The 12,886-nt window shown below is 37.9% G+C and overlaps 1 protein-coding gene across 1 annotated transcript in view; it reads right to left on the bottom strand.

Annotated features, from left to right (window-relative positions):
* Positions 1-7,045: 7,045 nt before the first annotated feature.
* The window catches only part of LOC104538581 (transformation/transcription domain-associated protein-like), a 28,969-nt gene continuing 23,128 nt past the window's right edge, over positions 7,046-12,886 (bottom strand). The window contains 4 exon segments of the mRNA XM_010181831.1: positions 7,046-7,598; positions 9,706-9,900; positions 10,883-11,086; positions 12,760-12,886. The exon segment at positions 12,760-12,886 is cut by the window's right edge and continues 29 nt beyond it. Of these exon segments, the coding sequence (XP_010180133.1) occupies positions 7,314-7,598; positions 9,706-9,900; positions 10,883-11,086; positions 12,760-12,886 (811 nt within the window). The 3' untranslated portion in view covers positions 7,046-7,313.

The following is a 12,886-nucleotide window of genomic DNA, read 5'->3' as shown; positions in this document are numbered from 1 at the left end:
TGAATAATCAGAATAGATTCTTTAATGGCAGTTTCTCACAAACAGCGGCAAGGAGCAGAGAGACACAGTTAATGTGTTAGTATCAAGAGAAAAGAAGAGCCTGCAAAGGTCTCTGTCCTTTCTCAGACAACAGACTGAGAAAGCTTCTTTAATATAGCTGGTACCATAATGGTTCATGGAGGCTGGACTGAAAGTAAGCAGTGGTTGATTGATTAAGGTACAATTCTGATAGCACCTTAGTGCCTGGATAATATCCTTTTCTTAAAAAAAATAAAATTAGGCTGCAGGCAAGTAAGGCCTGGTATTAGGGCACAGGGCACACAAATTTGAAAAGCCAAAGCTAGTATCGCTTCCAAATGGAACAAATGTCTATACCACATTCAGGAGCACTAGAATCAGGTGGATTGGAAAAGGGCTTTTATCGGCATTTTGTTACAACAGCTGATTACTGGGACAATTAGCGTTTTCTTTCAAGAAATCCAACACAATTAAATGGCCAGATCTATATTCATACAAACTGCTGAAGAGGTTCACAAGATTGAACACAATGAGAAATAAACAGCTGCTTTCCTCGTAAATCCAAACAACTACACTGCCAAAACAGGGGACGGGGAAAGCACCCACACTAGTTACTGCTTCTCCCTTGGAAATGCACACAGCAGAACATTGCAAACCCCCTGAAACTCTGCTGTGACTGCAAGGTTCACACTCATTTCTCACGGGAAGCATGGTATGGTCTGTCAGGACTAGACAAGGTCAGGACAAGTTTTATAGCTCACTCCAAGATTTTTCCAAGAGCATATTAACCACATGTAGTGCTTCAGTGGAGTCAGAGGGAAAAGCACCACATATTGGGGGGCAAGGGAAGTAACTCCTTTTTGTAGCACCAAAATCTCCCTTAATGAGCTTCCATGACAATGTCTTCAAAGTCCTGGCTGTACAAGACCCAGCCATCACACTAAGTTACCACAGCTGAAAACATTTGCCAGACTGCTTACTGTCATCAGCAGAAGAGTCTGGACTAGGGGAATTTAACGCAATTTAATTTACTGCCAATTAACACAAAACTTTAATTACTGACTCAGTTATGAGGGAAAAAAAACAAACCCAAACAAACTACCAAACAAACAATGAAACAAACCTTTAGAGAAGCTGTTTTCTTCCCGTTGTGCCAGGCTCAGCTTCAGTCTGCCACCTCTCCTCCCTGTTTCCCAGCCTCAAGTTCCCTCCTTTTTGCAGTGGATTCCCCTCAGTCCCTCAGGTAAGGGCACGGGCAGGGCATAATGGTGCCTTTCAGCCACTCTTCGCTTCCTTCTCTTCTCCTCCACAGGTCTTCATTTCTTAATGCTTCTCTGCTCTGTGTGGATCAGCCGTAGCTGGGGTCTCTCACAGCTGCTGCTGTCCCTCAAACACACTCGAGCTGTGGCACCACAAGCTCCTGCAGTGGCTGAAGTTCCCTCCAATTTCTCAAACCGGCTGGAACCGGCTGGGACCGACACAGGGCAGTTTGCAGCCTCCTCCCCAAAGGGCACTGCCCCAGCCCCTGCTACCCAGCCCTTGGCATTTACACCCAGCACACTCATATGTGGTGTTTTCTGTGGGGAAACTGAAAGAAATAAAAGATTTCTTAGAGTGAAACATTAGATTGCAAAGGGAGAAGTTTGAAAGCAGAGAGGGGATGCAACATGGCTGACAAAGAAATAGCATTTCCTCTGCTCTTTTCTAGAAACTCTCGGGGAAAGGCAATGCTAATTTAAAGCAAATGAAAAGCACAGTCAAGAGATGAAATTATAAGTTAACAATTTCACAGACTTTTCCCCCCTGCATTTCAGCACCTTCAGTCCCCTTTAAGAGAAACACCATGTCGCACTGCCACTTGACAAACACCCTAGAGTGAGCCTGGGGGGCTGCACACGTGGATGCCAAGGACCCCGACACATCCAGTGAGCAATGATAAATCACATGTGAGACACCAGTGGTTTCACATGTGCTCTCTTGAACCTCTTAAATGTGAAATGCACCCACACTGAGCTGATTAAAAGCTCCTGTGAGTGTGAATTTTTCTCCCTGAATAGATTTCTATACCACAAAAGAACATTTCATACATCATATTTGAAACAGATCGGAGTCTTAAAAGCAACTTTATTCTACTGCCATTACAAAACAGTGCTTTCATTGTCTGCTGCTGAAATGCTTTGAGTCATCTTCTTCCAGTAATAACTAATCTCTCACTCGCTCTTTGTATCTGACAATTCATGGAGAGTCCAATTACAGGAGAGGAAAGTGGCATACCAGTTTTATAGGGTGGACTCTAACACCCAAGTAATGTTAAATGATTTTGTTTTGGAGTATAATTCACTTACGCAAATGAATTCTGATAATCTACTTGGAGAACAGACTGTAATAATAAATGGTTAAATTGCAGCAGCATTGTCTAATGAAGATGGAGCCAAACATAATTACAAAAATCAGGGGACTGAAATAATAATGTAATTTGAGAAACCTAACAACTATTCATTCTCCATGTAAAATCTACAGCTCGCATTTTTATCTACAGTTTTTCAAGCCAGATCTGCTTCTTAGTTAAGATTATTTCTGCACTCAAGCGACCTACTTCACACCTACTCAAAACCCACTTCACACCAACACAGGTAGGTGTATGAAAGTCTACCGACACGTATATCTCTATGCATTTCATACAGACTTAAAATATGGCTTGCATAACTTTGGTGTCAAAGCTTTGTCACTAGTTAACCTCATGAAGATCCAGCCAAATCTGTCCAGGACTCTACAGGGGAAAAAAAAACAATACAAACAAACAAAACCACAACAGGAGAAATTTTAAGAATGGCATAATGCCCGTGCATGCAATTTCAGAGACTATTTTAAATTTTATATCTCTTAATTCTCAAGTGTTTGATTTCACAGAGTAATAACATGGGCTTTTTTGTGTAATATCTAATCTGCAGAAAGAAACCTTAAAGGGAATACTTAGAGTGAACTGACAATTAATGTATTTCACTTTCAAGTATCTGCTCAGCAAGATGCATATTGAACATATATCTGAACTAATGAGACAGAGAGAATCCTTATCTACAATCATAAAAAATTAAATGCAGCTAAGATACGTACCGCATGTTCTTGAAGATAATCAGGAACTTTATATACTGTACTATGTCAAACCACTTACCTGCTAAGGGCAGTCGCTGATCAAGCAAGATATGTCAGAATTCCTGCAGACTCTGAAGAATGCTTATGTATAACTCAAATCTTTCAGGATTTACCTCCTTGGAGGAAGTGGTAAAACTCTGGGTTAAGACTGAATAAGCCTTCTCTCAAAATAAGGAAAATCCATAGCATACATTCATGAAAGAAGAGAACTAAGTATTAACATATGCACATTAACACCATCAGGGACTTTGTTAAAATAACTGTTTTCCCTATTAGCTCTACTCCCTCACTCCCCAAGATTTCTTTTAGCAGTATATCTGAATAAACAAGAGAGATGTCACAAATCTCAAAGTAACAGAAGTTTGCCTCTTAGCTTAAATTCTCATTTTTCCATTACATTTTCTGTCATGAACAGAAAAGTGGCTGAATTATCTGATGATTTCCTTACAGGGAATGCCATCTCTCAGAGTCAAACATATCTAAGACATGCAAATGATTAAGGAAGAAATACTGCAACTCCTCTGATGCAGCATGTGCCATATTTCACAGCTACAAATGTTACTATCTTCAATAAAAGGAAGCAAACAATTCCCTTCAAGTCATGAAAGCACCAAGCTTAGTTGTGAATGACTGCATATAGAGTATGATGTGACACATGCAGGAAGTGTTACGTTTTATAAGAAAGTTCAGCTGCTTCTTGCCATGTGACTTTGATAAGGAAACAAGTCTTTGCCAAAAAAAGCTGTGTGTTTTCCAGATCCTTAGCACTAATGGATTTGAGCTTCCACTTGTATATACTAGCATACAGCATGACTCAATCTATCACCCTCTTCAATAAAAAAGCAGCACACAAACCAAGCGTGGGAATATAGGGGACACACTTTATTCATCATACAAAGAAAGAGAACCATAACCTAGAACAAAAGTATCTGGTGAGAAGTAATAATCTCTTCCTCCCAGCCAAATCCCACAGCAAATCCCTTGATCCATGTAAGAATGGTGTAAGCAGAAAGGCTTGATACCCTTGATCTAAATGCCTGCATCTCAAGTCCAGGCACTGACCAGCCTTACCTGTCATCACACGGCTACGGCTCAGGTTCAGCCAGGTGGCTACCACTCTTTTCTCACTTGGAAGGGCTGAATGTTTACCAGCTGTTTCTGCTGGACTTCATCTGCTGCTGCCTCTTCTGGACCCAAGGAAGAAGCTGGCAGACACCAGGAAAGTCATGACTTGCTTGATGAGTCCCTTTGCTCTTGCTAAGTTCTTCAAACCAACTAAGGCATAAGGCAGTAGTGATTCATCTGGGAAAAGCTGTGGTCTGGCTTGCCTAAGAAAGAGTTAAAAAGAAACTTGCATGGGAAATCTTCTAAGTGAAATAATTTCAGAGTAACATATAATGCAGTACTGCAGTTGCAGTTTACACTAGCAAACGAGTATTTCCGATTCACATTTTATTCCAAAACTTCTAGGATTAGATTATTACAATTCCTATGCAGAATAAGCTAAATTTATGACTGTTCCTTAATACTGCATTGTATTTTACAATGAAAATGGAACATTCATTTATTTTCCAGGCTTTTTTTCTGAAAATATTGACATTTTTCCATAAATTCATTATTATGCATTTACTTCTCATTTATGAGAGCTAAGGATAAAGCTTTTCTTTTCATTTACAAGTTAATAATATCTTAATTTCCATTTTCAAAATTGCACTTTATTTTTCTTGCTACATTATAACTATATCCCAAGGGGGGAAGAAAGCATTTAAGTCAGAGTGGAAGGTATTCTTCATTTCAAATACTAGATAAGCTTGTTACTAGTCAAAAAGTAAAGAAGAGATGCAAATTCATAAATTACCCTGGCAAAACTACACATTATCCTATATAATATGACTGGCACATACTGTAACATGGATGCATAACTAACATACAGCAAAATATTCTGTACTAACCACCAAAGGCCTCACGCCCAGTGCAACACTGGAATATCCTCCTGAAAGGTAATGAAGACTGAGCAAATAAGACACCCGAGGTCTGTCTGACAAGGTAAAGCGATGCCTCCCAGCCAAACACAACAGTAAAAACTTATTTCACACTTAGCCTTCAAATAAGTTTAAATTCACCAACTAAACAACTTTGAGTTCACATTAGTCACGGCTGTAAATTCTGTGTATTTATATATATACGCTTGTATATACATACACACTCTGTGTCCATCAGCCTTGCTCCATTCTGTGCCAGGTTCAGTGCTGCTTATGGTAATCAGAACCGCAGTATACAGCGGACATTGGAGAGGGACACACACCCCTGCATGATGCTGACGCTCAGGTCTGTATCAATGGACCGGTTCTGCTAATGGCCGCAAAGATGAGCAGAACAGGTCTTCTTGTAACTCTGTGGGAGACCTATGGAAAGTACACGTTGCTTTGCTTTTAAATAAAGACTTGACCACAGCCAAGCCTACCGCAAGCCTTGATCTGTGGGTAACCTGTGAGTGAGATGCTGTTCGTCTGTGAACTTGGAGTTGAGCTCACCCACTCAGGAAAAGTCATCAGACTGGCTTTCAGAAATTCCTCTTGTCGTCTCAGACAGTTCCCTAGTGAATGGTGGCGATTAACTGAAGATATGCCTCTCATGTTATTCTGAAATCTCTGAAGAACCTGTTGACTGTTCATTAAAACACCACAAAAAAACCCCAAACCCCAAAAACCTAACAAAACAAACACCAATGGACAGACCTATCCTTTACTATGGCAAATCAAGATCATCTTTGCTTCTGTGGGAATGGCAGAAATCCCCTAATAGAGTTCGTCTGCGGAGATAATCTTGACCTCTGAACAACTACTTAAAAGCTGAATTTCTTGTAGACATGAAATAGACTGTTCTGGTTAAAGAAAGACTATTAGAAAACAGTTAACATATTAATTGACTGGCTAGGAAGAAAGACGGTACACTGAATAAAAAAATTCTTGTCATATACATGCTTCCTATTTGCAGCTCTTCTGTATACAAATTCAACACCACACAAGAGAACACCACACCTACATCTCATTACTACAGCCATCACCCTTTAATATACAAGCTGTTTTCATTTATTAAAGATTATATCTGCTTTTGAGTCTTTTATATTTAGTCCATAGCATAATATTTAAAATATTCTAAATAAAATGAATTCCATAGAGAGTTTCACAAAATATTTATTTTGAAAAAATCACTCTGTACAAATTTAACATTCTCAACACCAGTTTTATAAAAATGCTAACACAACAGAAAGACGAGTGAAACATTAAACTGAACTTTTCTTAAATTACAAAGAAATTAATTCATTCTAAAGAAGCTATTGTAATTCTAAACATGAAAACCAAGAACTTTATAAGACTTTACTTCTTTATCTATTACAGCCAAATACATGTACCAAAGGACAAGCTTTTCCATCCTTTTTATAAACTCTCTCCCCAAACACTGTCCACAACTAAACCAAATACTCTAAATGGTTTACACTTGTACTGTACATAGCTTGTGCTCCAAGAAAAGCTAGTACAATTTGATCATCATTTTCTCAGTGCCTAGCAAAAAGTCACCTCTATACATTTGGTACAAAATTCTCTGTACAAACTAACTTTTCTCATGTAAATTTGAGGCAAACTTATAGGAAGAGTACTTATTTGTGCCTTCAATTTGGTATAATGAAGGGACAGTGATTAAGTAGAATTTCACAAAGTAAAGTCCAGTAACTGGGAATACTGTCTTTTTTCTTTTTAATAATTACTATTGTATAAAAAAAATTATATACCGCAGGTATAGGAATGGCAGACCCTAAAACTAACAGTGCTAATTTTATAGTCCTCATCATAAAATAAGATTTTTCTGTACAATATTTAAGTTTCCTCTCTTCATTTTAAGCTATTTGTGAAAGCTGTTGTTGCACATTAAATAACATTTCTTAAACAGGAGGAAGTGTCCCTCACGAAATTAAAAACAATATAAATTGTCATATTACTACAAACACAATTAAAATGAAGACCGACAAAACGCAGTGGGACAGGTAAGTCATGGTCTGGAAAGCTTTTTTCACATTTTCTTAACTTTATATATGGCTCACACCACAAACAGCAGCAAAAAAAGCTTTTGGAAGTTTCAAGTTAGAGCCAGGGGTGCCAGGCCGGATCCATACGACAGAGATTATCCAAGCTATTTGCAGCTGCTACCAGAGTGTTGACTTTGCTTTCTCCCCCTTCAAACTGAGCAAGGTTATGAAGTCGAGTCATGATGGCAGTCACAGCTTTCTGAACCAGTGAAACCAGCTGCTGGCTGTCCATATTTTCAGGTTGCCCAGCTGCTGAGAGTGGAGAGGAAGTGTCCTCTTGTGTTTTTTTGTGCCAGGCAATTATTTCATCCCGTAGCACAGTTTTCAGGATGCCATCAACCTATATGAAGGAGAACAATATCAGACTATTACTTTTAATCCAAAGAATCATCAGGAATTACAGAACTGTAACTAGATTTTAGTCAATGGCACTCTGACACTTTCGGTTCTGCATTGTGACCTCAGTCTTTTCAAGATGAGTGTGGCTTCCAGCTGTCTTTAATATTTCCTCTCAAGGTGCTTCTTTTTGTAAAAGGTTTTCATTAAGAAAACAAAATACTGACTCCTACAGAAATTAAAAATCATATAAACTATAACATACATTAAGGTCTTCATACACGAATACAGTCATGTCCATTCTATTTTTAAATGACTCCACCAAATTTAAGACTTTTCCCACACAGTTCCACACATACACAGAAATCTTGTGCAAAGATTAAGAGTGCTTTACAAACCTGGGTGTTTTTTGCACAATGATTACACTCTCAGGGAATACTGTTTTCTGCCAAAAAGGGAAAGAACACTGCAACATACATACATATGTATATAGAAAAATATATATGTATGTATATATACATATGTATATCTAGGCCAGTCCTATCCTTGGATGAAAAAGAAATGCCTGCAACAAATAGTTTCCTGTATTTTTCTCATCACTGAGTTGAGTTACTGACATTAACCTGTCAACAGCCTTGAGTTTCTAAAACAAACTTTTAAGTACTCTGTCTGAGTCAAATTCCCTGTTTGCACATAACAAATAAAACATTCTGTAACACATACAGATATTAGGCCAATATATACAAACACACACTAAATATATTTCATGGACATTTATAAAAATGTTAAAAGCATTCCTCTTAAATCCAAAAGATAATCTAAAGCAATAATCTCCCCATGCCTGAACTGAGCTGGGCAGCCATCCGTCCAAAAAGAGTAAATGGGCACCTGTGCTCTGATCTTCAAGAAATTACAGTATTTCTCAAGTTGGAAGGGACCCATAAGGATCATTGAGTCCAACTCCCTGATCCTCGCAGGACTAAATCATATGACTAAGTGCATCATCCAGATGCTCCTTGAACTCCAGCAGGCTTGGTGCCATGACCACTTCCCTGGGAAGACTGTTCCAGTGACCAATCACTCTCTCAGTGAAGAGCCTTTTCCTGATGTCCACTCTGAACTTCTCATTTCACTTCACTGTGTCCTGTCACGTCACGGGTCACCAGAGAGATCAGCACCTTCCACCCCACTGCTCTCTTGAAGTTGTGGACTGTGATGAGGGCATTCCTAAGCCTTCTCTTCTCCAACCTTAACAAGTCAAGTGACCTCAGCTGCTCCTTGTAAGTCCTGCCCTTGAGACCTTGCACCATCTTGGTTGCCTTTGATATCCTTCTTATACTGAGGTGCCCAAAAACTGCACACAGTATTCAAGGAGGGGCCACAACAAATCAATGTGGCGGGTCTAATTGGGCAGTCATCATTCCAATGCTGAAATTACAGGCTATGTCTGCACGTATAGACATGGCTTTGTAAGGTATGACGATGAATTATTTAAAAATATTCTAACACAGCTTTCTGTATTACAGAGAAAGAAAAAAATCACTTTAGGCTATTTTCCATCTTTCAAAGAGTAACTAGCTCACACCATAGCCACAGTACGTTTTGTGCAATGTCTTTCTGGTGCAAATTGCCTGCCTAAGTGCAAGATGCCTCATTTTTAGAAAGCATTAGAATTTAAAAGGAAGTTAGACAATTTCTTTAGAAAACTACACTCTGCTAAGAGCTAGAATCCATCAAAGTAACAGTGCATATCTTTAGCATTCTATTCCACTAACAAAGGGCCAAGACACATTTCTATTCACATACTATTAGGAAGATTCTAAATGATGCTGCATTTGTCATTTTACTATTTACCACTGTCAGAATTTGTAAAGTTTTATGACGCTAAAGCACTGAATCAGCCTGAATTAACTTGTTTGGACAAAAAAATTAAAGGTAGAATTCCCCTTGTTCTTTCCAAAAAGGCAAACATTTCAGTTGGCCTTTGTGATGACCTTAGGATAAGATTTAAAAACAAACACTGACTGTACCTTAACCAAGAAAGTGCTGTTTAGTTTATAAATTGACAAATGTAACATGCCTGCAAACTATCTTTCAAAAGGTATACAAACCTTAAAGTTTGGCTGTGCAAAGCAGCGAGCTACTGCAATCATAGATGCAGTCAGTGGACCAGACACCCCAATGGTGGTCAGAAATTCAGAAATGTTTGGTGTAAGCCGGAATGGAACTGGACGATTGGCATCCAAGTCTCCTGTAGCATCGTTAATGTCAAAGCGAAAGTAAGCTACGTTTAGCTTGCCAGTATCCTGCATTTAAAAAAGCAAGATGCACAAAAGCAATTAAAGGAACAGATTTTCATTAATGAGACCAAAAGGAGTTGGACTTTTGTTTACTGTTAGTACTCAGAGTATAAATAGTACTCCAACAGCTTTTCACTCTTTCAGTCAAACAGTTTTTGAGCAAAAAAAGTTAAAATTAAAGGTATGCACAAAGTCAGGTATGTATTACTCTCAAAATGTGTCCCCAAAACTCCTTACTAAATAGACATTATTGGAATATTAAACTTAAGGAATAGATTCTTCTGTGGCTTTGTTCTATAAGGAATCATGCATATAGATACGTAACAGTTCTCCATGCATCCCAGCTCTGGGTAAGCATTCTCTATGCATTGTTCACTTTGGGGAAGCATCTGAATTCTTTAATCTTTAAGCTAAAGGAATTAAAGAACCATAATTGTTATACAGAGTATAGCCTTCCATGCATTAAAAAGGCATTAAGACTTTAATATATACCACCTTTGCCCTGCTAAGGTGGCAAGCCTCATTTTAAATGTTGGGTTAAAACAGAAAAATCACTATTAATAGGAGTTGTAGCTTGACATGTTGGCAGTGATGAAAAGAGAACAATATTTGAAAAGGGTACTCATCTTTAAGAGAAAGAAGCTCTATTTTTTTTTTGTTAATGTTTGACACAGAGATATATTCAAAGCATATTTGAAGGAAGACTTAAGAGAGACTTATCATTTCAGTGAACAGCTCCAATATCTAAGAATGATTTTACAGACAAAATTCTAAATTCTCACCACAGAAGGTAAAGTTGATGTCCACAGAGACTGCAGTTTAAATTACTACCTACATGATGGACAACCACATACAAATGAAAAGCCTACTGAAATGCACGGTTAATTATGTATGTCGAATTACCATTTTGACTCTTTTCAAATGTATAGTCCAAATAATCCATTTGATCAAAGACGACAGCATGTATCTAGAACAAACTAAAGCATACCTGGGCAATCTGCAGCATTTCAGGGTTGAGTCTATTTAAATGGAAGATGAATTCTGCAAAGCCAATTAGGGCTAACTGAATCGTGAACATCTTCCGAAAAGTCCAGTAATCAGTAGCATTGGGGAATGTATGCAAAGCCCACTCCTTCAGCATACTGCGTGGCACCATGTTACTCTGTACTTCTTTAAGTATGTCTCTGAGAACCTACATATGAAAAGTATAAGTTGAAAGAGATAATTTTTAATACATTTCTTAGCAATAGACAAATACACCAAAAGTAACTACTGAACTTCTTCTCTCAACTGCTGCATCCCATTTTAGGAAAAATATTCTGAACTTGGACGTTTTCAATCCAACACTGTTTCCTGACTTCTTTATCAAAACACACATAATATTTTGTTAGTCCATTCTCTGCACAGCTAGAAAATATTCTTTATCTGAAAAGACTAGATTTTTAATAAAACCATGTAAGCATGAGAGCTGCAAGCAAGCATGTCAGAAAACCCGAGACTGAAAAGTTACATACTCTGATTTGAAGTATCTTCTATTCAAGACTTTCAGGAAAATCAGAGGTGAGTTCAAGAGTTCAGCTCATGATGCTGCACTTCCTTATGGGAAACTAATGGCACTTCCTTCACTGTTTTCTACCTTCAGTGCAAGCTACAAATGCGTTTTGCACCAGTACAATAAAATCCTTTATTTTAAGCATAATGGCAAGATTTGAATTTATACATGGGACCTACAAAGCATGCAACCTAAAGATGCTCTCTGCATGGTTTCTTCATGTACAGGGTATAAGGACTTCTATTACACAAGACAGAGAAAGACACTGAGTAATTTGTAACATGTACTATTACAGCAAAATTACCTCAGAAATACAAACAGGTAAAAGCTAAGAGCTGTAATCAGCTGTTTCTGTAAGGGAACACTGCATCAGTCTTTTCCCCAGATGTAAACAGTTGCAATCTACCAAAATTTTTAATTACGGCAGCATATACTAGCTTATTAAATTAGAAAAATAAATAAAGCTAGGATCTGTTCTATTAGAGCAGAAAGCATGATAGTCATACTGACTTTAATTAAATGTCCGTTAAAGAGTTTCATAACCTGAAGGAAAAATTATCAAAATAGAAATGGATGTTACCTAACACTTCATTTTATTTTGTAACAAAGAATGCTTGAAAACAGCTTCTCTAAATGATGTCTGTGATACATGTATACTGTGGATTTCCTAATAACTGCATTTGAAATGGGACTGGCATTTAATGTAAGAATTTGCATTAAGACCAAAAACATAAGATAACCTTATTTATCACAATTGGATTTTTGATGGAGGTTACAGAGAGAGGGAGCTTTGTTCTTTCTGAGTACTATCATTTATTAGGGTGAGATTACTCAAGTGTTTTTATTCAGCTTAGGTGAAATGAATCCACTGTCAATTTTAGGAGATACATTAGAAGAACATGGGGAAGCCTGCCTTACATACCATACTGTAACTGCTTATGTAAATTAGGAATGCTGTTTCCCATGTTATCGATTAATTATTTTCAAAGCACTACACAAAAGGGCCAAAAAACAATCAACACCTTTTCTGTTTTCAGTTCCAATTTCCCAAAAGAACCTAGAGTGAAACAAATACAGCTATTTTTTAAAGCTTTCCAAGATAATCTAAAATACCAGAGAGATATAAGAGCTCCCAAGAATATATTAAGCAAAAACAAAGTAAATCACAACAAAATCAAAATCCCACCTCTGCAAAATAGATCTGTCTCACATCTAATGAGAGGTGAAGAGTCAGGGAGGGGAGGATTGAACACAGTATAGTATGAAGGCCTCAAGAAAAGCCCTTGATTTAAATTCATTATATACTGTAATACCTGGTGGCTAGCTTGAGTCCCCCGCGCTTGGACTGTCGCCAGTCTGTCATAGTAACGAGAAATGGGGTTGTCATGCTCAATGCCTTTCTTGGCACAGCGCTGCTTATAGATCTCCACCAGGGAAAGA

The sequence above is a fragment of the Mesitornis unicolor genome, unplaced genomic scaffold (assembly GCF_000695765.1).
Source record: "Mesitornis unicolor isolate BGI_N332 unplaced genomic scaffold, ASM69576v1 scaffold12313, whole genome shotgun sequence".
In the NCBI taxonomy this organism is placed as follows: Eukaryota; Metazoa; Chordata; class Aves; order Mesitornithiformes; family Mesitornithidae; genus Mesitornis; species Mesitornis unicolor.
This window is presented reverse-complemented; position numbering and strand designations above follow the sequence as displayed.